General features: G+C 44.0%; 1 protein-coding gene across 1 annotated transcript; it reads right to left on the bottom strand.

The window, feature by feature from the left end:
- Positions 1–521: 521 nt before the first annotated feature.
- Positions 522–23,643, bottom strand: RNF19B (ring finger protein 19B). Its single transcript, XM_026673735.2, is given in 11 exon segments — positions 522–1,225; positions 2,177–2,308; positions 2,924–3,131; positions 3,636–3,776; positions 7,523–7,637; positions 8,059–8,221; positions 8,542–8,686; positions 12,995–13,200; positions 22,807–23,471; positions 23,474–23,511; positions 23,514–23,643. Coding segments are annotated over 11 exon segments (2,286 nt in total). The 5' UTR covers positions 23,551–23,643; the 3' UTR covers positions 522–789.
- Between the last annotated feature and the right edge of the window lie 325 nt (positions 23,644–23,968).

Genomic DNA, 23,968 nt, shown 5'->3' with positions numbered 1-23,968 from the left:
AAGCAGCCCAGTGGCCAGGCCAGGCGCGTGGGGTGAGTGGGGCAAATTCCCTCCCTCTGGCCTTTCCCCCCTCCCCTCACTACTTCGTGTTGTTCACAATGCAAGTGATGCAAGCCTTGTGTTCCCACAGGCCATGTGGGCGGCACAGCCTTGTGTTCCCGCATAGCCTGGATTAATTGCTTTGGGGGGGTGCTTTGGGATGACATTTCTCTGCGGACCACCAAAATTTTCTCGTGGACCACCAGTGGTCCCTGACCCACTGGTAGGAGACCACTGCACTAGAGGCCCCAGCTCACCTGCTCCAACCCAGCCAGCCTCAGGATCCTGTTGGATCCCTGTCCAAATCCAACCACACGGAGCAAAGTCCTCTAGGGGGCAGCAAATAGGCATGTTTTGACTCCCAAGCCTTGCCCGGGCCAGAGGGACCCCTGCCTGGGAAGGGAGGGGGCTTCAAGGAATGAGCTTCAGAAGCAGAGAAGGACCTGAGGGGAAATCCAGAGAGATTCCACGGGCAAACGGGATCCAATGAGAATGAAACAGGAATATTTATTAAAGGCATTCTTTAGGTGTGTGTTTGGCAAACATACGATATACACGCACACATGTATGTACACTCTTACAGAACTCACTGAGCATCACCAAGCGCTTAAATCAATAAATTAAAAAAAAGAAAACTGAGGTTTTATCCCCAGGTAAGAAAAGCCACGTCCCCAGAGCCCGGATCAGGGCAGCTACCCGGGAAACCAGGAGCAGAAGCCGGGTGGGGGAGGGGGTGGTCGGGAAGGGGCTTCACCCTCGGGCCTCAAGGCACTCCAGCGTTCTCTCCTCCGGCCGGTGTCCGTCTGCTTGGGCACAGTGGCCAATGCGGGCACTGGGCGGGTGGAGGCAGGCAGCAGTCTGGGGGAAGGGGGAGTCACATTCATCCAGGGTGATGTCGGGCACATCGTCAGATTGGCTGTCCGAGCTCTCCAGGTCACTGCGGATGCTCTCGGGCTGTGCCAGAGTGATGTCCCAGGTCTTGCTGGCCACGCAGTCCTTCTGCTCACAGCTTTGGTGGTTGCATATTTGCTCCTCCTCCTCCTCCTCCTCCTCTTCCTCCTCCTCCTCGTTTTCTGCCATTTGGGTGGGGACATGGAGGGAATCCTCGGTGCTGCTTCCACTAACAAGCTGGTAATGGCTGGGCTTGGTCTCTATGTCCACCTGGATTTCCATGTTGTTGCACTCTCTGTGGGGAGAGGGCACCGTGTGAAGCTCCATGTTACCAACAAGGTTGATAAGTTTTAAGATGAACTTGTCTTATCCTGGGACACAGATGCTACTATGAGGAGAGGCAGGAAGTGAGCAGGAGTGAGCGCAGCGCCCACCCACCTCTCATGTGTTGCGGGAGCAGTGCAGAGTGACCCCCTCCCTCTATCAAAGCCTCCCAGGGCACGGACAGCTAACTGAGCAAGAACACACATGGTGGGTTCCCCTTCACCCTGGCACTGTCGCTTTCCAACAGAGGGCAACTCTTTCCATCCTCTATTTGGGGAGCAAACACGTCATGGCCAACCCGCAGTTTCCATTTTTAAACTTCCAATTTATTTATTTATTTTCATTAAATATAAATTTGCACATTTTTCAAGTAAAAGAATTAAAAATACAGAGGGTCCTTAGTGATGCCCTGCCAATAACTGCCAAAGCACCCTTTTATCTGCTATCCACAAGCCCCAGCTGAGGCCTCAAACCAAACCCCTCCCTTTCTTACCATGCTTGAGTTCTTGGAGGCTCTGCATCTTCTGCACTTTCAGGCATGGCCACCACACGAAGGGGAGGGAGAACCACCCCATGCAACGTTCCCTTCCCCTCTATGCACAGCCCTTCCTACTACGGGAAGTCTTGCCACTGAATGGCTCATTCAGATTAATCTATTACTCATAAGATTTTGCTCAAAGGACAGAATAATGAAATAAACACCAGCATGTGAACCACTACATAGTTTAGGAAGCTTTCTCCTATTTTAGTTGACTTGCAGAATTTAATAATCTTCAAAACACGCACGTTGGGATCCGCCTGTGTTTTCTAGCCAAACATAGTAAAAACAATAATGCCCTTTTGACAAAACCAAGCTGTATAAAAGATCCCTCTAAAGACGACAGATTTTTACCTCCCTGCACTACTAGCTGGATTGGCTCACCTGTCCTGGGGATTGTAGGAACTGATGATGGAGCCTGCCATGGCTCGTGTGCTCGCATTATCACTGATGGCTCCGAGGCTGACCGAATCCTTTGGAAAGATCTCTTTCTGCACATCAGCCTGCACTTCAAGCCTGACCGAGAGAAAGGAAGAGGCCTAAGGATGTGTCCCAAACCCACTTAGGTAGAAGGTGGTTCTGATCACGAGAACCATGAGTGGAAGCATGCACAAGACCTGAATATCCCATGGCTCAGTTTTAAGGTTCTTTTGTTCACATTATCTATTGGGATGAACGTTGGCTTTGCTTCCTTCATCCTAAGAAGCACCATCCTGTCTGTGACAGCCACCACCACCACCCCATTTTCCAAGCATGCAGCAGCAGCACTTTTCTCAACACCCCAAAGGCAATTTCTCCACAGTTCTCGCAGTTTTCAGGAGGAGAGTCCGCATTTCACTTGGGGAACAAAGAAAAAATGGTCATAAACATTTGGCTCAAGCCCTGCTCTCTCGCCCCTGGACCAATTCAATGGCAAGCTGCAAATGCCTTTCTCTAGTTCTCAGAAAAATAGCCAATTCATTGCTATTTATGGCCATTCTATCATGGTCTAGTTAAGCTGGACGCCGTACAACAATCAAAGTCATATTTTCACCTATATGTGGCCCCAGATTCCATGGTCCTGAACACATGCATACATGCACACATGCCCTCCCTACATATACACACACAGCAGCAGGCATGAATGTTTACCTGCTGTACTTTCCTTTTCCTCCTAAAAGGACTCCACCACTTAGAGTGCCTCCGGAGAGTGCAGCGAAGCTGGCTGTTTCACTGTAGTTGCCCTGCATGACGCTGAGCCCGTCGGTGGGGCTTCCACTGGTGCTCAAAACACTCGTCAGCCCTTCAATGCTGCTCTCGCCAATGCTGGGGTTCTTGAGTGCCCTCCAAGCATCTGCCACTAAGCGAGAAGAAGGGGGTGAAGCACAAAATGGAAAGCACCCTTCTAGTAAAAGAGGAGCCCGCTGGAATTACGCCCCAAGAAGTAAAATGCTGGCTTTATGTTTGAGGCTGGGGCCCCGGGGGTTAGAGCCGTTTCCTGGCTCGGGAGTTGATGGATTAGATTGGCCCCAGCTGCTGTTTTTTATTTATTTTGGTGTTGTTTTCTTTGTTTATTGTAAAGCCTAGTGCCACATAAAAGTGAGATACATAAATCAAGTAAATGAATAAGTACTGGAGAGCTGTAACTGGGCAATTTAGAAAGATTTTTGTGGGGGAGCGGTAAACAAAAAATGTGGAATGTGCTTTACCTGCACAGTAGGAACTCTACTTGTTTTTACAAATGCTTTGTGCAAGAACGACCTCACCCATCCAAAACTGCCCATAGAGACCTCCGGTTGTGCCCTCCTTGTTCCCAAGTGCCCCCCCAAAAAAAAATTATGACCAGAGTAAGCTGCTTCTTTACCTGTAATTGGCCCATCATCTTCATCAAACTCAATTTTAACCCCTTTTCCATTGGCTGTGCTGACACCACAACCTCCTCCTCGACACAAAGAAATGGGGACCACTCCATACACATAGGCCAGCATGATAGGGACACCAATACCTAGGAACAAAGGATGCATATCAATAAACAGCAAGAATCCTACAGGAAAGGGAAAGCTTTTCAATCCAAAGTAGTGCATCTCAGCAACTGTTACCAATTGTTCACAGAAGGTATTCAGGTAGACTGCAATCCAATCTGTCCTATTACAAATGCGTTGCAAATGCGGTGCAAGTAGTCTCTTATAGGGTATCTTGCTATCTTATAGGGGAGAGAGGTTTTCTCCTTGTAAATGTGTGTCCATCTCTGCTTTCCCACACAGAGTCTCGCCAGACTGTCCTAAAGGCCCCTCAGCTTTCTTGCCAGTAGAGATGTGACCATACTGAACTCTGGATACCAATGGTGGGAAAGGGTGGCGTGGAATACCTGCACTGATGGCTACCTGAAAAACAGCAATAATGTGTCCGTCCCCTGTTCCTTTCCTTTGACTCCTCCCTGTCTAAATATGGTACTCCAACTTGAACACGAGGCTCCTTGCATCCCCAAAGCAACCGGTGGGCCGAGAGCCCTATTCTCAACCGGGCTGTGTGAGTGGCAGGCTGGCACAGGTGCACGTGCAGCCCCACTCATGCAAGTGGTGGGTGCACGCGCCTCCTACCCATCACACGAAACCATCCGTCCCCTCTTCCCCCATCCCCGCACAGGCTGCCAGCCCGGAAAGATTGGAGAACTCTGCCTTAGAAACCAACAGAAACAAGAAAGCTTCAGATAGGACATTCCTCACCATTTATAGATGGAGACAGGATTGCCTTGGTAATAAGAAACATGATAGATGTTACTCTCCTTGGGGGGGGAAGAAAAACCACCGGCTGTTTCCAGACAGAAGGTAAAGTCTCAATGTATAAAAAAATGAATTTCAGAAAAGACAGTTATGTGATAATGACAGAAAAGTATTTAAAATAACAACAATCCTGGTTAAGGAGAAGGCAGGAAACAACCTTAAAGTAGTTTCTGAGAGGCTAGTCTTGAACAAGAGCAAGAAAAAAGTATGTTAAGTGGTATAATGGATCTTGGCTGTCCAAAGCACATGAAAAGAATGGTTTGGATCAGATTTCAGAGCCTAAAGACCAAAGCTTCGTATGTCTAAGAACACCACGGCCTCAATGCACTGTAGCCTCACTCACTAAGAAGTATGATTCCAATGAGAAAAAAAATCAGAGTCTACAAATAAATGCAGGACATATCATGTTTCAAGCACTGGATCAAAACTGGGTCCCTTTTGCAGCATAAGACCATCATATTTTCTCTCTACTCAAAAAATAACCCCCCATCACTTATTAACAGGTTTATTTATGGAATCTCCTGCATTTGGACAGCACTCAACCCACAAATGACAACTATGTGCTAGGCATGTAGTCGGGACAGAGCCAGCCGGCTCCACACCACCATTAGCTCAGTTACACAGGAATTGGCGCATTGGGCCCATCTGCCTCCCTTAATCCAGAGAGCTCATTTGATTGTTAAATAATTTTCCATTTTTCTATTTCTTGACATTCTATTAATAGATGTTATTTGTTTAATCATTAAAATCTCGGGGGGGGGGGGGATGATTCCAGTAACATTGAAACTTAAATCCAAGAATAATGGTAGAATAAAGGGGAAAAGGTGGTGAGAATGAGAAAAAAATATACGTCAGATAACAGCTGCTGCATAAACTGAGGATGAGAAAAAAATATTGAAAAAAGAAGAACGAGTTCAAAAGGCAACATATGGTGTACGAAAACAAGGGTGATTGGCAAGGAAATAAAGGCATAGCATATTTTGTTGGGGTAAATCAATTTTAAGAATTTTGGCTGGCGCAGTCTAGGTGAAGAGCCCTTTTTGCTGTTGCCCCAGCCCTCTGGCATCATTATTGGGGACAGGAGGCGAGGTCCACCTCCCCACATACGCACTCTGGCCTTCCAGAAGGGCCTAAAAACTTTGCACTGCTATAGGGCCTGTGGCATTGCAGGTGGCTGATGGTTAGAGAAGATCTCTGGGGGATGCATATTAAGCATCCAGAAGAGCATTAAAAACCAGGCTGCCCCTTGGTTTTTAGCTTCTCTATTCTATTTTCTAATTTTAATTATTTTCCAATATTTTTACCTTTTATTAGATTGTAAGCTGGCCAGAGCCACTCTATGTGAGATGGGTAGCATAGAAATTTAGTAAATAAACGATATTTCATTTTCTTTGCTTATCTCACTTTCAATTTCTTTTGGCTTACTTCTTTTTTGCATGCTGCCAAAATGCTAACAGTGCAGTAATTTTTGTATATTATACTTATTTAAATAATTATATAAGTTAATATAGTCAATATAATCTCCCATGGAACAACAAGCAGCTAAAGAAAATCTGCAACGAGTTTTGAGGGGCAAAGGTTTGATTGAGGAAAAGGGCAAATGAACATGGCAAAATTCCTCCTTGGCGCTTTCATTGTCATATTTCTCAAGGCTGCTCTTCAGGTTTGTCTAGATAAGGAGTGGCCGGTCCTAGGCCACGAAGCGCACGCAGTCCCGGAACCTGCTTTTGTTGTTCGAGCAATTACACCATCAGGAAAAACTACTGAGCAACAAACACACACTTGTCCATTTCTTGGCAGTTCTTTCAAATAATCTAGGCCTCTTTTTATTTAGGCTTAATATGCATCCCCCAGCCCTTAATTTACAACACCAAGTTCTGCCCATTTAGAGGTCACTAGGGCTCTCAAACACTCTCCCTAATATGGCTGTGGAGACATTGCCTGCTCTGTTCTAGACACTGAACACGCTCAGGAACAGCACAGCAGAGCAGTGACACGTGTCTGACACCTCACCCCAAAGGGCAGACAAAAAAGCAGCACTGGAAACAAGGAAAACTCTCAGCAGGCCCAAAGAAAGATATCAAGAAAGGCTGAAGCAGAAACAGGAGACGCTGCAGTTGGGGGAAGAGGCCAAAAGGGTCATGGTTGAGTTCCTACTGAAATCTTACCAAAGAGAAGGTGAGCGTTCTCCAAGGCAAGGTGTATGATTTACCAAAAGAAGTGACAACAGGGGGGACTCTAGAGCCCATACTGGTTTCTTTCCTCAAGCAAATACAGTAGCAATTGCACTCATCCTGTGCAAAATAACGGATGGAAACAAATGAAAGAGAAAAGCAACGTGGAATTAACGAGAAACTTCTTAACAGGGAGGACAATTAACCAGTGGAACTGCTTCCCTCCAGAAATCGTGGCTGCTCCATCACTGGAGGTTGTTAGGAAGAGACTGTCTGAAATGGTATATAGGTTCTCCTGCCTGAGCAGGGGTCTGGTCTAGAAGACCTCCAAGGTCCCTTCCAGCTCTATTCTATTCTATTCTAAAACTATTTTGTAGCACTTTAAACATATTCCCTACCAACCAGTGTAATCCCACTATAATTTCTGCCGATTAAACTGAACACACAAGTTATCTGAATTATCCAAAAAATGGGGAAAGCTCAATAGGAAGGCTCCTCTGACTTGGCTAATGGAATTGTCAGTGATGGCCCCTTAAAGAGCCAGACACCCTGACTAGGAATGTAGGCAGAAACATGGTAATTCTTCCAAAAGAAAAATATGAAAAACCTCTTTAAGCTGCATGAAGTCCTGCAATTGCTCTGCAGAACTGCTTCTGAATTTTAAATAGGTTTGTCTGTAACTCAGATCCAGAACTTCTGTGCTGGCTCAGGGATCCCAGCCCCTGTGAAAACAACTGCCAGAGCAAAGCCCAAGCGCCCTAGCCCACACGGGAGGAAGAGAAAATCTATCTTACCAACACTGACTGCAGCAATGACAGGGGAGGCAATCACGGACAAGGTTACCCCACCCGTGATTGCTAAATTCCTCTTGTGTTTGGAGGTCTTCTTTCCCTCGTATCTACTGTGAATCTGGTGCATAAACAATTAAGAATAAAGAAGAATTAAACCTGGAAAAGATTATCAATACAGAGAAGCTGTTTATACACTCCTGAAGAACTGAAGACATGTGCATTCTATCTCTAGGAAAAATAAAAAGGTTGAAGTACCCAGAGAAATCAAAATGTCACTATATCGATAGCAGCTCAGTGTGGCAAACAATAGTATCATAAAAGCTTACAGCGATGTTCCTTTTTAATCATTAATTGAATGTATATGGAACTAACAAAGAGCTCATTCCTGCCACAGACATTAAGTTTACTCAGGGCACATTTTTCTTGGACATCAAGCTTCCCTATACCTTTAAGGCAAAAGCTGACCGCAATGTTCTTTTTCATCAGATACCCTCTGCAGGGCTTATAAAATGCCCCCTTGCCACTCTGCTGATGCTTACCTTCCTCCCAACATAAACAGGGATTCCAATGACCATGGCTGGAATAGCAATGCCAGCAATCAGAGAGATCCCCACGGGGGCACCAATCAACGTTCCCAGTTGCCATAGAATCTTCTTCTTGCGGCTCCATGGCTTTTTGCCCCAGAAGGTACAACCAGAAGGACTGCAAGAGATTTCACAGAGAATTCAGGTCTTCAGAATCACACGTAGGGCTACAAGTGTTCTATCAAGTCTATTTTCCCAAGGGCTGGAAGAGTCTTCAGAGGAACCAAGTAGCTCCTCAGTCGGAATTGCTCCCCATCCCACCCTTGTTGTCTCCCAAAGTTTTAATTTCTGGATGAAAGGATACAACCATTGGGATCACTTTGCTGTACAAAGAACAATGCAATGGTGTGATTTCACAGCTGCAGGTTTTGGGAGACAAAAAGGCATAAGCAAATACCAGCTAGAGAAACAAAACAACAAGGTCTCCAACCAAATTACCTGAGGTAATGTAAATCAGAAATTTCCTTCATACACAGCCAACAGAACTCGCAGCCACATACAGCGCAAGTCATGTGGTTACAGCTGCCATCGTTCATTTTGATAATGTAGGCACTGCAGCGGGGACATGGCTTGATGTCATCGGCTGCGAAAGTGAAAAGGAAACTAGTCAGCTTCTTAACTGTGCACATTAAGGAGATTCCAGTAAGGAACCAAAACTTAACCAGCTGTCTTGTTTTAAGAAAGAAGAAGATGACTCCTTGTATCTTTACTTTTTCTGGCCTACCCTTTCTGAAGAGGAAAGTCCAGCTTACATCATCTGAAAGCACAAAACCCTGAGCTTGATCGTACTTCAAAGACTGTCCTGTATCTAACACATTATTCCTCCAGGATGGTTCTGATAAGGCTGCAAAAGAGAATGGCTCAGCAGCGATTCACCTGTGCTCATTAAAGAAAGATCAGAGACATCGACCTCTGTGCAACAACTGTCCTAAAAGTGGCCACATGGAAAACAGAGCATTTGGCTGCAGGGATAAATTTAGCCTGCTATAAAGTGGTTTCTGCATTTTATACACCACGAGGACACAAAGCTGTACTTGACATACATGTTCAATATGCTAAGTCTTACTGGAAACTCCCATCTTTTTAAAGATTCAGACCAAGAATACTTGGAAATACGGGTAATCCTCAACTTACAACAGTTCATTTAACGGCCATTCAAAGTTACAACGGCACTAATGACTGTTTTTCACACACACAGGTGTTGCAGCAGCATCCCCAAGGTCACATAATCAAAATTTGGACACTTAGCAACTGACTCAGATTTGACTGATTTGAACTGACCGTCAGGCTGCGGTGTCCCAGGGCCACGTAATCCCCTTTTGCGACTTTCTGATGAGCAACGTCAATGGAGAAGCCAGAGTCACTTAACTATGTTTCTAACTTAATAATTGCAGTGATTCACTTAACAAGAGTGGCAAAGAAGGTCATAAAATGGAGGGAAATTCACTTAACAAATATTTCACTTAGCAACAGAAATTATTGGTTCAATTATGGTCATAAGTCGAAGACTACATGCTGTTGAAGACTGTTGTGGATTTCCCTCCTTTGTAGCTCCATCCAGTGAACCAAATATATTATGGAGAAGTACATACAATATATTTTGGAGGAAATCTCCATCTAGCCATACATTTATATTGCTGCTATTTATTTATATTGAGCTCAGGACCGCAGAGGCTGGGAACACGTGGGAGGCCTTCATTGTGTGGTGGATAGGCAAGGGCTAAAATGATGGTGAATGATGAAATGGTCACCCATCTCACCAATATGATCCCGAGAGATTAATAGAAATTAAAATACAGTATGAACAGAGGGCATATTAAAAATATATCTTCTCCCACCTAACTAACACAAAGTGGCTCCCAAACATCACTTTCTAATAGTGTGCTGCACTTGGCTATTCTCCTGGAACCCGTGCCTGTGAAAAGAGCCAGATCTTCAAAGCTTTCCAAAAGGTGAGCAGAGTTGGGGCCAATCAAACCTTGGGCAGTACAGTTTTCCGCAGGGCAGATGCAGCAAGAAAAGGCCCAGTTCCTGAATCCAACACCTAATAGATGGATCGAGAGCAGGCTCCTCCTGCCCAATTTAATGGAACAGGTGGAAACTAGTAATAACTAGAAGATCTGGATTTTTAAAACATCCTTACTGCCCAGATTCATCCTAATGTGCTCCTCAAAAGCACTGGTAAGAGGCATTCTAGGTAGGTACAATAACGAACTGAGAAGTAAAAAGAAAGGGAGCTTCAAACCAATATTTATTTAAATGTAACAAATAACTTTCTTCCATGGATTTCAAGATAGCATGTTTGACGCCATTCGTCAAGAAAAATTATATGCATTAAAGACTTTCGGTTTGCAAGGCTTCGGCAGCGGCAGGGATTCGCGATCCTGCGCGATCCCTGCTGCGCTCGCTGCCGAGGTTCCTCCGATCCGTTTTGGATTTGGAGGATATAGCTGCCCCGTAGAGGCAGCTGAAGATAGGGGGGATCCGGACAGGGGTTTGGGGGTGTCGCAGACCCCCTCCCCAGCTGGCAAAACCCCCTTTTCCCAAGGCGGTGGAGCAGCGGTCAGTAATGGCCGCCACAAAGAAGCCTGCAGCTAGACAAGATCGCGCAGGACTGCTTGAAGTTTTTAAGACTAGAAATTAATGACAATAAGGCTTCTAAAAAATCATTTTGAAACTGTCTAATTGAATCTCACCCCAGGAGGAGGGGAGGAGGAGGAGGAGGAGGAGGAGGAGGAGGAGGAGGAGGAGGAGGAGGAGGAGGAGGAGGAGGAGGAGGAGGAGGAGGAGGAGGAAGAAGAAGAAGAAGAAGAAGAAGAAGAAGAAGAAGAAGAAGAAGAAGAAGAAGAAGAAGAAGAAGAAGAAGAAGAAGAAGAAGAAGAAGAAGAAGAAGAAGAAGAAGAAGAAGAAGAAGAAGAAGAAGAAGAAGAAGAAGAAGAAGAAGAAGAAGAAGAAGAAGAAGAAGAAGAAGAAGAAGAAGAAGAAGAAGAAGAAAGTGTTAATGGAACAGTTTGTTCTGATTTGGATTGCTTTGTGACTTTCTGACTTTGGGATTTTTGGGGGACTATTCCTTGAAGGACTAAAAACATTTGGGTTGCTCCTTTAAAAACAAATAATAATAATAATAATAAATGGCATTATCTGTGCAAGAATTACAAATGGAATTTCAAAAGCTACAACAAGAGAAACAAGAAGGTAAGGGCTTCTCTTGGATCTATCTTTCATTTTTTGGAAATGGCGATTTTTACATACCAAGAAATACAAGAACAAGAGGACCGGGATGAAGAAGGAAAAGCCATCTTTAATGGACAAAAAACCATAGCCCAAAAGAACAAGGGGGGAAAGAAAAGGGCGAATTTAGAACTTAAAAAAGCAACCAAGAAAGGGAAAAATAAGATGAAAAATCGATATAATGCCAGAAAGCAACAGAAAAGAGAAACACAACAGAGAGGGAAGATTCAAAAAGTGGAATTTGAGAGATGGGGGGGCAAAAAGATCAAAAAGATCAGAATTGATAAGAAAGGAAGGGAAAAAGGAAAGAGACGCCATAAAGGTTTAAAACAAGATGAAAAAAAGGCTTTTTTTAGAGACCAAGGGTAAAATTTAAATTAAAAAATATATGATTCTGCAAAAATATATAAGATTGTATTGTAGATATTAGTATTTGAAATTGAGTTAGAAAATTGAAATATTATATGAGTTAATAATGTATTAAAGGGAATATATAAAATGTTTAAGAGTAAATAATAGAGTCTAATTTTCTGTGGAATGTTGTTCTGATCATATTATAAACTCAAGCCCTTTTTTATTTTTGTTTTATTATTATACTTTGTGCTAAGCAGAATCAGTATGGAAAGTATGTATTATTTCAAGTATCAAATCTAGGGGAAAGATATAAAAGTTGTCATGCTTCAACCAGTGATTACAGGAGAAATATTGTATTGGAAAGAAGATAAATAGATAATTGAAGAAAACAGACAAAAGATATAAGTATAATTATTTAAAATGAGATGAAATAAATATAATAGAATTATGAGAGTGAATAGAGGAGAGAAAATATATAGAAAATACAGAATGTTAATTAAGATATGAGGTAGTATATTGAGTGAGTATGAACTTGATTTATGTCTGTATAAAAAGAGGTAACCCGGGGTAAGCCGCTTTCCAAAAAGAAGTTTTAGGTATCTATGTTTTGTGTTTTGTATGTCCATGTTTGAATTAATAAAATCTTAGAAGAATGTAAGAAGAATGTTGGAAGAGAATAATGAAATTGTAAATAAGACAGATGGATATAAAGAATGTATACAATCTAAAGTAAAAGAAATATAATTTCAATAATAGAAGGAAAGGGAGAAACAAAGAGAAGCTGGGATAAGATATGAAGCTGAACAGATAAGGTAAATATATATATTAAATTGTGCTTGTATGGAAATGTGATAATTTGGAATTATTCTGTCTTTAAATAAGATTTTTTATTGATCTCTTCAGAAAAGATCTCTTATGTTATTACATTCTATGCTTTGTTTCTTTGTGTATTGTTTTGTAAAAATTAATAAAATTTGTTTAAAAAAAAAAAAGAAAGAAAGAAAAATTATATGCATTAATGAACAACTTTTTTCACAAAAGGTTTTGTTTCCACTCTCATTATATATCATGGGAATCCCCTTCAGAAATCTGACTCTGCCCCTGCTAGTAACTGCCAACCAGGAGAACAAGAAGTGTGGAAATAAAAGCTCAGGAACAGCTAACCTAATGTGCCTGGAAGATTATACAGCATCTACAGATGCTGCCCACTGGTGTTGCTGGAGATGCCTGACTCCCTCAGGGTCTCAGAATCATCTCTCTGATGAGCTTCACAGTAGCAATGACCAAGGAGCTCTCAAATACATACCTGGACCAGACTCTTGTCCGTAACTGAGGCCTGAGGTGTGCTTTGTCCTCACCCGCAGAGTCTGCGCTCTCTGCTGGCGGGCCATGTCGCAGGTTTGGTTGGGGTGCCATATCTGCTTGCAATGATAGCAAAATTCGGTCAGGCAGCCTTCTCTCTCACACGTCAGTTTAGGGCAGCTGGCACATCCATAGGCAATAACAGCGTAACTAAGAAGCAAGGAGAGTGCAGGTCAGTTAAGAAAGAGCAGAATCTTGTGGAGAAGTCACACTATAATATGGGACAAACGTATACCATGCAGTCCATTTCTCAATTCAGTGGTAAGATAGTCTAGCCTAGTCCATCCCGTGTTCTACTGAAGGAAAAGTTCCGTACAGCTCATTTCCTTAATGCCTTAATTATTTAATTATTAAAATGTTATGCAGTCCCTCGCCCCTGTAAGGTGACTCTGGACAGCTTATAAGTTATCAAATAAGTAGAAAAATAATTAAAATATTAAAACTAGACAGATTAAGTTTTTAAAAACTATGCTGAAACCAGATTTAAGGGATGGATGGGGTGGGGGTGAGGTCTTCTTATCCAATCAACCGCCTTCATTGGAGACGCTCCCCTCGGGGCTGCATGGCAACCAGCAAAGCCCAGTTTAATACCCTCCCGGAAGGCCGGAAGGTTGGCGGCAGTTCTCATCCCCAGAGTGACACACAGGGATGGGGCCAGAGCAGAAAAGGCTTCTCTCCTGGAACTGTCTGCTAGGATTCCTTAGCCGACAGACAGGCTCCCTAGCAGGCGTCTTCCGCTGGTGCGGGTGGGATGGGTGAGTCCCACTGGGGAAAGACGGCTCCTCTGACGCCCAGAATTTCACGCCTCAGTTATAACATTGGCCCTGGTGGAATCCTATCTCAAAGACCCCAATGGCCTTGCACATGAACTTGTCTGCTACTACGGTATCATTAGCTTCCCACACCTTTGCTGGTTTTTGACTTGGAGGTATCATTTAACTCAAAGGAAGGTGACCCAGAATTTAAGACACTCTCCCACAACAAAGAAAGGTAATTTCTCAATTCAGCATAGAAATTGGTGCATCTGTGGGGAATTAAGCATGAGAAAAATAAACAACCTAGTCTCTAGCAGGACAGCAATCCCCATAAAAAACACCTAAGAATGTGTAATGAGCACAATGAATACAATTCAGCTGATTTTGCCAGCTAATTCCTAAATTTTCTAAATTTCCCTGAGCATCTTTTCAGCAAATTAAAAAGTAAGCCAATACAGAACTGATGAAAAGTCCCATTTTTTTCCTATCAGCTGGTTAAAACTCAAGAACTATAAAACAAATAACATTTTTAAAAAGTTATCCTTTGCAGTTTCCTAAATTGGGAAAAATCTCTCTAATAAAATCTTGTTACCTATCTAAGCTACCTGTCTGTATTCTGTTCACCTACAGCAATGAACAAAATAAAGATCAGTTTGATAATATTTATGTAAATACAAAATATACAATTATTTTAAACACCGGGGAGAGAACACAACCATATATACGCAGAGGAAGTAAGGAAGAGAAGAAAGGCCACTGTAGAGATATATATATACCATTTCCCCGAAAACACAATCTACCCTGAAAGTAAGTCCTACCTTGATTTTTACATGTGTGCCCAAAATAAGCCCTAATTAAGATTGCCGGCTGCAGAAGTAGTTCCTGAAGGTCTCTGATAGCAAAAAGGAGACTGGGGGCAACGTGAACAAGTGAAGTTATAGTCAGTGGATGATATCCTCTGAAAATAAGATCTGGTGCCTTTTTTGGTGGCAAAAAAATTATAAGACACGATCTTATTTTTGGGGAAACACTACACACACACACACACACACACACACACACACACTTATATAAATAGCAAACTTCCTTTCTAAAATATTATGTGGGGCTGATTGGACACACCTGGTCTAGAAGTTAAGGCATTAGACTAGAAAGTGGGAGAACATGAGTTCTAGTCCCACCATAGCCATGAAAGTCAGCTAGGTGACTTTGGGCCAGTCACTCTCTCTCAACCCAACTCACTCCAGAAAGTTGTTATTCCATGGAAAATAGGAGGAGGAAAGTTCACCTTGAGTTATTTTGTAAAATTAATAAAGGCGGGATACAAGTAAACGTTAATTGGAATTAGGCACTATAAGCATACTGCATTATAGGCCACTGTCCTATAGGCCCCACGCTGGTTACTAATACATTTTATTCCATTTAAAGAAGTACTGGTTTTAACCTATAAAGTTTTATATGATTTGACATCAAGGTACCTTCAGGAGTACCTATAATAATTGAACTAGAATCAACAAGAGTACCTTGAACAAAATTATTTGTAGTTCCCTATTACCAAGCAGTTAGAAAAATTGAGGCTAGATTTTTTTCAGTAATTGCTTCTGTAATATGGAATAATAATGTCCTTCTCTAAGAAACTAGATTAGCTCTGATGTTATTGCCTATTTAGACGTAAATTAGGCAGAGCCCTTCTACAGAGCTTTTAAAATTTAATCTATTGAGGGAATGCCATATAATTTTGCCTTTAATTCAACCAATCATATCACCACATTCATCAAACACACATACTGGTTTCTGAAATATGAATTTAGCACATTTTTATGCTAAAAATTTAATGTATTTTATGGCTTCACTTCATTATTTATATTTCTATTAAAATATTTATAAGTTGGATGCATTTGTGCCCATATTGAGTTTCCAACTGAGGGATCTGTGTAAGCTGATACATTGATAAACTGGTTAGTTTTAGAAGCTGCTATGAGACTACAGTACTGTGGACTTTATTCCCAATAAGGTGTACTATGAAATTGTAAAAACTAGTAAAACCTAATTTGATTTTAACATAATGAGGCAGAAAAAGTATCTCAGCCATTTCAAGAAGCAAGGAATGTATCCTAATTAAAAATGGTTACTTCTTCAATGTATCTTTCAATATCTTTCAATGTGTTGCATTCTGATAGCAGTAGGCATCATGAATTTTACTTATTCGGTTGAAAGAAAAAGTACTGAATCCATCCAGACTCTGAAAAAACATGAAATGCCAGGAAAACCTATTGACCCTTCTGAACTTTGGTGCGGGAGAAGACTCCTGAGATCTTCAAACAAATAACCCAGAGTTCTCACTCAAGGCACAAATGACCCAGGTTATCTTACTTTGGACACACTTGCAAGGCCCAGCTCACTGGTGAAGGCTCTAGTGCTGGGAAAGTGGAAGAAGAGAGGAGAACAACCAGCCCCAAAGTGAATTATCATTGGAAGACCAGAAGGACCAATCTAGTTATGTGTGATTGTTGAGAACCAAAGCTGACTTGATCAACCAGTCTTCTAGAGCAGGGGCTCTCCAACCTTGGCCACTTTAAGACTTGTGGACTTCAACTCCCAGAGTTCTGTGGGCAGCAAAACTGGCCGAGGAATTCTGGAGTTAAGCAGGGTTCCCCAGCCCCCGGGGAGCAGCAGACTACTACCAGCCCGTGGCCTGTTTGGAACATGCCAGTGCAGAGTGAGTGAGTGTGCATGCGCTGGATCCAGTTGCATACAAAACCATTCCCACTTCTGGTCTGTGGAAAAACTGTCTTCTATGAAAAACTGGTCCCCGGTGCCAGAAAGGCTGGGGACCTCTATTCTGGAGGCATTAGTCTTCAACTGACACCCTTTAAATGGGACTGCTTGTCTCAGGGGGAAAAAAGCAGCTAAGACCATCCTTAAACCATCAGTTTAAGGTGCTCAGCTATCCAGCAAAAACATTATTGTTCTCAGCCTCCCTACAACCCCAGCGTAACAATTTCTCCATATCACACGAAATCTGTTACATGCGACCTCCTCTGTAAAGTAATTGGAAATCTAAACCCATGCAGAATACAGCCACTTGCTTAGTTCTGGAAACATACTGCGCAGACTTAGTAAACCTTCACTGGTTATTAATACATTTCTGAATCTAAATCAGGGTGCTGATTAAAGGTTAAAATGCTTTGTGCCTTATTCGAAGAACTGCTAATACATGTGTACCCATGCAAGAAGATCAAGACCTCACAGGTTGCACTTTCTTCATTCTTCTGATTGTTAACACTCGTGTAATTCAGACCGTACTATGGTTTCTCAGACAAAAGAATACAAACATTTCAAGGGTTTATATGACTCATATCCTGTAGGAGTTCAAGCAACTGAAACCTGCCCATAGAATCATTAAAGCTAAGCACCACACAGTGACCTGTCAAGATGTATGGCAGATTGTCAGAAATGAAGTATGACTTAGAATTTCTAATGTGAAAGAAAGCTTAGCACTAGTAAAGCGTGAGGGCAAAAAGCAAGTTATTCAACGGAATCCCTTCTGATCTCAAGGAACACTCCCAGCTCATGTCTGGATATTGCATCCAGGGAGTTCACAGGCTAGGTAAGCAATTAGGAGAGGTCTAAAAAATTATAGAAGTATTTCAGAAAAACATTATTCTGTCCTGGAAAAGGTTCTCCAAATTGCGTAAGCAGTAGTGACTGCTAATGATATCATAAAATGCCTTTCTCCTACCTGAGTCAAAAGGGAAATCCTTGAAACTGCACTAGGAATACAGGGAATTTTTTGGCAGTGTGTCTTTTACATACCTTGTTTAAATTCAGGATTCTGGTTTATTAACATATGTATCCCATTCCTCAATAAAATAACATTTTTTAAAAACTATATTGTGTAAGCAATTGTTTGGAATCCAGACTGGCTTCTGTACTGCCTTTTCACAAGTCTCATTAATCTCCCAACAGATACAAACCGATTTTGATTATTCAGCAGCATGAATACTCCAAACCTTATCACCAGAATCCCTGTAACAGAATTAATCCCCTTCTAGTCATCTCAGACCATTAAGGTATGAAGGACAACAGCTACCTCACAAGTCTTGCCTTTGAGAATCAGAGTTCAATGTACAGCATGATACATACAGCATACAGTATTGGCAGAGTATTATACGAATGACTTACTTTCTAGTTTTTCAGGAATAAAAAAGGAATTCTTTAAATTGCTCATTCCTTGTCTATATTACCTATATTACCTATATTACCATAAGATTTCAACAGCTAAACACATACATAGCCCAAATTATACATTTCAGTTGTGTCCCTATCACATCAGTTTCGGACCCATACTGCAGACCTTCAATATGAATGTGTCTTTTTCTTTTTTTGAACAGGTTTTAGCAGGTTTTAGAACAGAATGCATAATTGGGAAACAAAATATAGTAGTACAGAACAAGCTAAATAACGAATAAGAAGATAGTATGAATAAGGTGAGGAGGCACGGATCACTCAGCTCTCAATAGCACTGAAAGACAACCGGCTTACCAGCTTAAAGCAATATAAGAGCAATTCTGAATATTAACAGGGAACTCTGACTGATGTGCAACCAAAATCACATTTGCTCGTATTAGAGAGAAATCCGAAGGCATAAAGGAATTTCAAACTTTGCACAGAAAAGCATGTTCAGAAGACCCCGCCCACATGTACGTTCCATTCTCCCATCTAATTTTCTATTCTCTCAGCCCCAGCAGCTAGCATTCCAGATCGATAAAGCAAAGTCAATTCTACATATTGCCTTCCTGGATCCCTGCACATATTGGTAAGAGTGGAGGTTGTTTTCTGAATTTGTGTTCCTTCACAAAGTCTTAAGTTTTTTCAAGCTTTCTGAATAATCTATACTTCACCACGTTCTGCTCTTCTCATTTAACTGCAATAATGCAGATGTTATTTTGGTGCCCTGAATGCTGTCCATATTTCTGGCAGGAAAAGCCCAATAAATAGTAGGCTGTAACACAAGCTGACCACAAAGAAAAATCTACTTCGAGATTTGTATGCAGATCTCACTGTGCAGCAGAAGACGGCATTGCCATGGAAACACACTCTTGCCACTAGGTCTGCAAGATACCTTCCCAGGCAGAATAGCTAAGTCTGCCAATTTATGAAGATACTTATAGCAAGGATGGAATGCAGAAGCTGTCATTTCACCCCATACTATACTTCTTGGGATATGTTTACACTGTAATTCAAAGAGAATCTGGTTTCTGAAACTTTGTATAAAATATATAAGCAGAGAAGAAAACCAGATGCATTTTCTGGAACCCAGCAAGAACACAGACAGACCTTAAGACTTCAGACAGCAGATATCTTGACAATGTAATGTTACCTTCACACACAGTTACTCTTCAAATTGTACAAATATAAGCACACACACCACCAGCCTAACTGGCAAACATTGTTCATGGAACTGGCATGCTATTATGTTAGGATTGCTGCTGCCACACATTATTCCAAAACTATGACTTAAATATAAGAAGTAATATCTCCATGTATTTTGTACTGCATTATGTATAGGTATACTTTGGGCCTGTCATTCTCTGTCAGCCCCAACCATTTCCCAAGGTATTGGCTGAGGTAGGTGATTTATATAGGTATGTTACCTTGAGCTGACCAGGCGAAATAAACATCTGAATGAAGGAACAGGTGCCATTTCTTTAGAGTACATCTCTGCAACTAGGATAAATATATTTTTTTTACAGTAGTATAGCATAAAATCTATTACCACTGTTAAGTATGAATTTAGTAAAATCCCTCAAATTTGCTAAAAAGGAAACAGTGTTTGGGGATATTTCAACATCAATTTCAGGAACATTCTGAATACAGTTGGTTATGAAATTCCACAGAAAAACTTCAATATTTCAGAAGTATTTAGATAACAAAACTTTTCCAAAAGCGATATAAATTTTGGCTATTGAACCACAATGCTCACAAAATGTGAATATATTTGACAGAAACCTACAGAATCTGAGTTAATAATTTATATTTAGCAATGTATTACAATAATAACTCCTCATGCTTTATATTAAGTTGCATAATTTAAAAGAAACCCCTGAAGAAACCGCAGTTCAAAGAACTTCCTGAATTCTGCATCAGAGAAACTCTAAGGAGGCTGATTTAAAAGAAAACAGAAGTGAAAGCAAAAGTCTCCTTGTTGATTTCATTCGGACAATTTGCCAAGAGTAGGCCATTTCTCATTCTCCAACTGTGTGATTAACCAAATCATAATGACTCACATTCTGGTCTGCTAGCAGTTTCACAGCATTTGTTCTTGGTGGGAATAAGAGAATTGGTAGAGACCTTGGAGGTCATCTAGTCCAACCCCTTGCCCAAACAGGAGAGCCTATACCACTCTGGACAAATCGCTAACTCTTTCATATCTCTTGAGGATATAAGAAAATGTAGGGTAATTTTGGGAAAGACACAGAATTATTCGATACTTTAGAAACATAACTTGCGGAAGAAACCCAATCATAGCTGATTAGCAGGAGTTTTACTTTTGTAAAGAACTCTTGACATAATTTTATGCACTCTACATTTATTTTATATTATTTTTTCTTTCTTTCTTTTTGGTGCTCTAGAGTCAAGTCTTGACCACTACCAATGTCCTAGACAAGTCCCTGCAGTTTACTCAGAAACATTTTTAGAAGTGGTTTGCCCTTGCCTTCTTCCTTGGACCAAGAGAATGGGACCAGCAGAACTGACAAAATAATTTGAGCAAGAGCTGGCTGAAAAGTAATTCTACACAAGGAAGCACTAAGTTTTACATGAGGGGTTGGTGATACTTGGAATCAGAGCCCCCCTTTTCAGATCCCTTCCTTCTAGGGTTATTGCTGCAAATCAGTGGCTTCATGTCCAGCCATTTTGAAGATGGGCAACCAAATCTGTAGATAAATTAAAATTAACTAAGCTTAATGTTAAAAGCAAAGCAGGGGAAAAACATCAAACTCGCCCCAAATATGTACTGACAACTACTTGGCATCTTTACTGTATCCATTGAAATTCTCACTTATTTCCCACTCCCCAAAAAATTCTTATCCACACCACATAGCCCCTGGGAAATCCTCCTAGTCCCGTGATGGCGAACCTATGGCACGCGCGCCGGAAGTGCCACGCAGAGCCATTTTTCTGGGCACGCCTCCTGCTCTTTTGGGTTCCAGCGTATGCATGCGCCCTGGCCAGCTGGTCTTCGTGTGCGTGGCAGCACCAGAAACTGGAAGTGCAGCTCCCCGATGCGCGTGCCAGGAAGCTGAGCTTCCAGTTTCCGGTGTGCGCATGCGTGCCAAGGATCTGGTCTTCGGGGTTCTGGCATTCCCCCTCCCCCCGCATGCGCATGTGCTCCCGTTTTGGCACTTGGTGCTGAAAAGGTTCACCAACACTGTCCTACTCCATCAATTCCTCTAAGATAGGCTTTGCCGTCCAAAATTATATCATAAAAATATTTGGGATAATGATTAGCACCAGCTACCACCAGTTCTCCAACCTTTCTCTTAAAACATTATTCCACACTCAACTATCTGTTAATGGGATTTATATGTACAGTCCCAGTACTGCCATGTAGTTCCCCTAACAACTTAAATCAGAGGCACCAGGATGAAGTAATGAGATCTCTGAAGGATTTATCTTACTTCGTCATCTAGCTCAGGGGTGTCAAACTCAAAGCCTGGGGGCTGGATCTGGCCCATGGGGTGCTTAGACCTGGGCCGTGGGGCCACCGTGGAAGCAGTGAAGGATCAGACCATGGTGTGTCTGCCAGCGAAAACGGAGCTTGTGGGGGCTGTGCAAGGCCAACCCTGGGCTCCGTTTTTGGTCACGACAGCCTTCTGCAGCCCTCTGCCAGCGAAAACGGACGCCTGGGGAGGCCGCACACTCTGTTTTTGCTGGCAGAAGGCTGCAGGAAGCCGTCACAGTCAAAAGTGGAGCCTCAATGAGTGACATCAAGCTGGCCATGTCCACCCTTGCCATGCCCCGACCACCCCCAGCCCAACCCAGCCCTCTGAGATCAAACATAACCCTGACACGGCCCTCAATGAAACTGAGTTTGACACCCCTGATCTATGTTGATCTCAGCAACTCTGAAGTCACTTGATATACCTATCTTTCTTCCAAATAAACACCACCCAAGGGGAAAAACCACCTTCTCTCTCTCTCTCTCACACACACACACACACACAAAGCACTACATTTCATATATCTAATGATAAAACTTTCAAGTAAATGAAACCCTTTCAAAAATTGTCCTATTTTAAATAGGACTTATTAAAGAGCCTAGAGAATCTCTTCTTAGTGACTGATGCTGGGGAAAGCCACTGAGATCATATACACTGACACATCAGCGCTGGATGACACACCTCAGCAACAATTCTGTCAGGCAAAAGTAGCAGCAGCATTAACCACACAGCCCAGCCCAGCCCAGCCCGCTTTAAAGAGCTTAGAACGAAAAACATCAGGAACGAAACAATAACTGCGTTTAACTGTGTGTCCCTTAACGCAAGGGTCTCCAACCTTGGCAACTTTTAAGGCTTGTGGACTTCAACTTCCAGGAAAGTGGCCGAGGAACTCTAGGAGTTGAAGTCCACAAGTCTTAAAATGGACAAGGTTGGAGACCCCTGCCTTAACCAGTAGCGACCATTTTTTGGCAGGGAGAGAAAACAAACAGAGTCACAGTAATGAAACTCCTTAGAAACCCCTAATTTTCAGTTCAACTTCTAGGCTGGAAAAGCTGGTGATACTTCCCCCCCCCAAGAACAGGCTGGCTGGGGAATTGTGGGAGTTGAAGTCCGCCAGGCTTAAAGTGGCCCAGGTTGGAGGCCCCAGAGAATACAAGAGCAGGAGAGGAAGCGGACCGAGATTGTTAGAAGGGCTGCTGCAGGGACTCACCTGTTGCCCCCTCCCCACCCACATACCCAGGACCCCAACCCCGCACCCGCCCCGCCGGCAGCCTCACCCGCAGTCCGGGGCCGGGCACCATCGGCAGTCCGGGTCGGCGGCCAGGCAGCGGCGAAGCATGAACTCCTCGTACTTGGCCACCAACTGGGGCGAGTCGCGCAGCAGCAGGCGGATGTCGGCCGGGTTGAGCCGCTCGCTGCACTCGGGGCAGCTGATGTTGACGCGCGACTCGGTGATTTCGATGCGCAGGTACTGCCGGAGGCACGAGCGGCACGAGCGGTGCGGGCAGGAGAGCAGGCGGGGCGCGTTGCCCGCCGGCTGCCGCACCAGGCACAGCGGGCACTCCAGCTCCGACGGCGGGGTGCCCGCTTCCTCCTCGGGACCCGCCGCCGCCGCCGCCCCGGGCTCGCCCTCGCTCGCCGCCGGGGACGAGAGGGCGGCGGCGGCGGCGGCTCCGGTCGGCGAGGCGGGCGCGGCGGGCGACGGCGGGGCTGGCAGCGCGAGGCCTTCCTCGGACGCCGCCGCCGCCGCCGCCGCCGCCTCGGGCTCCTCCAGCCCCGCCTCAGGCGGCGGCTCCGGCTTGGCTTTGGCGCGGCGGCGGCGGCGGACCCCTGCGCCGGAGGACGAGGCGGCCGAGGCGGCGGCCGAGAAGACGCTCTGGAAGCTCAGGAGGCGGCGGCGACGGCGGCCCCGGCCGCCTCCTGGCCCCGAGCCCCCGCCGCCCCCTTCGGGCACTTATCCGGCGGCGCGGCGGCGTGGAGGAGGCCGGGCGCGGAGACTCCGAGTCCTTCTCCGAGCCCATCGCGGCGGCGTCTCTCCTGCCCGGAGCAGCAGCGGCACCGCCTCTGAGGGAAAAGGGGAGCCGGGGCAGAGCGAGTGCGGCGCCTGCGCGGAGCGGCCCTCGCTGGAGATGGCCAACGGGCTCTGCGCCTGCGCAATCAGCGCGGCACCGCCCTCCTCCACGAGCAGGCTACCCGTCTCGCAAGGCGCTCGCCCGGGGAGCGGAAGGGGTGCGGGAGATTGATCCGTTGGGGGGTTTGCGCATGCGTGTGACGTTGGCCGAACCGTTTGGTATCTGCCCGTGTCTCTGATCGGCTTGTGCAGCCGGGAAGGGAGGCGGGAGCGTCGCTGAGTGGGAAGAGGGCGTGGCCAGCGCTTAATCGTTTATCTTTGAATGTGACCTGTTATGCGTGAAAACGCTCCCTCCCTCCCTGGAGGCT

The sequence above is a fragment of the Notechis scutatus genome, chromosome 8, assembly GCF_049901735.1.
Source record: "Notechis scutatus isolate UNSWTSFEM ecotype Mainland chromosome 8, rNotScu1.2, whole genome shotgun sequence".
In the NCBI taxonomy this organism is placed as follows: Eukaryota; Metazoa; Chordata; class Lepidosauria; order Squamata; family Elapidae; genus Notechis; species Notechis scutatus.
Note: the sequence above shows the minus strand (reverse complement) of the source record. Positions and strands in the feature narration are given on the sequence as shown.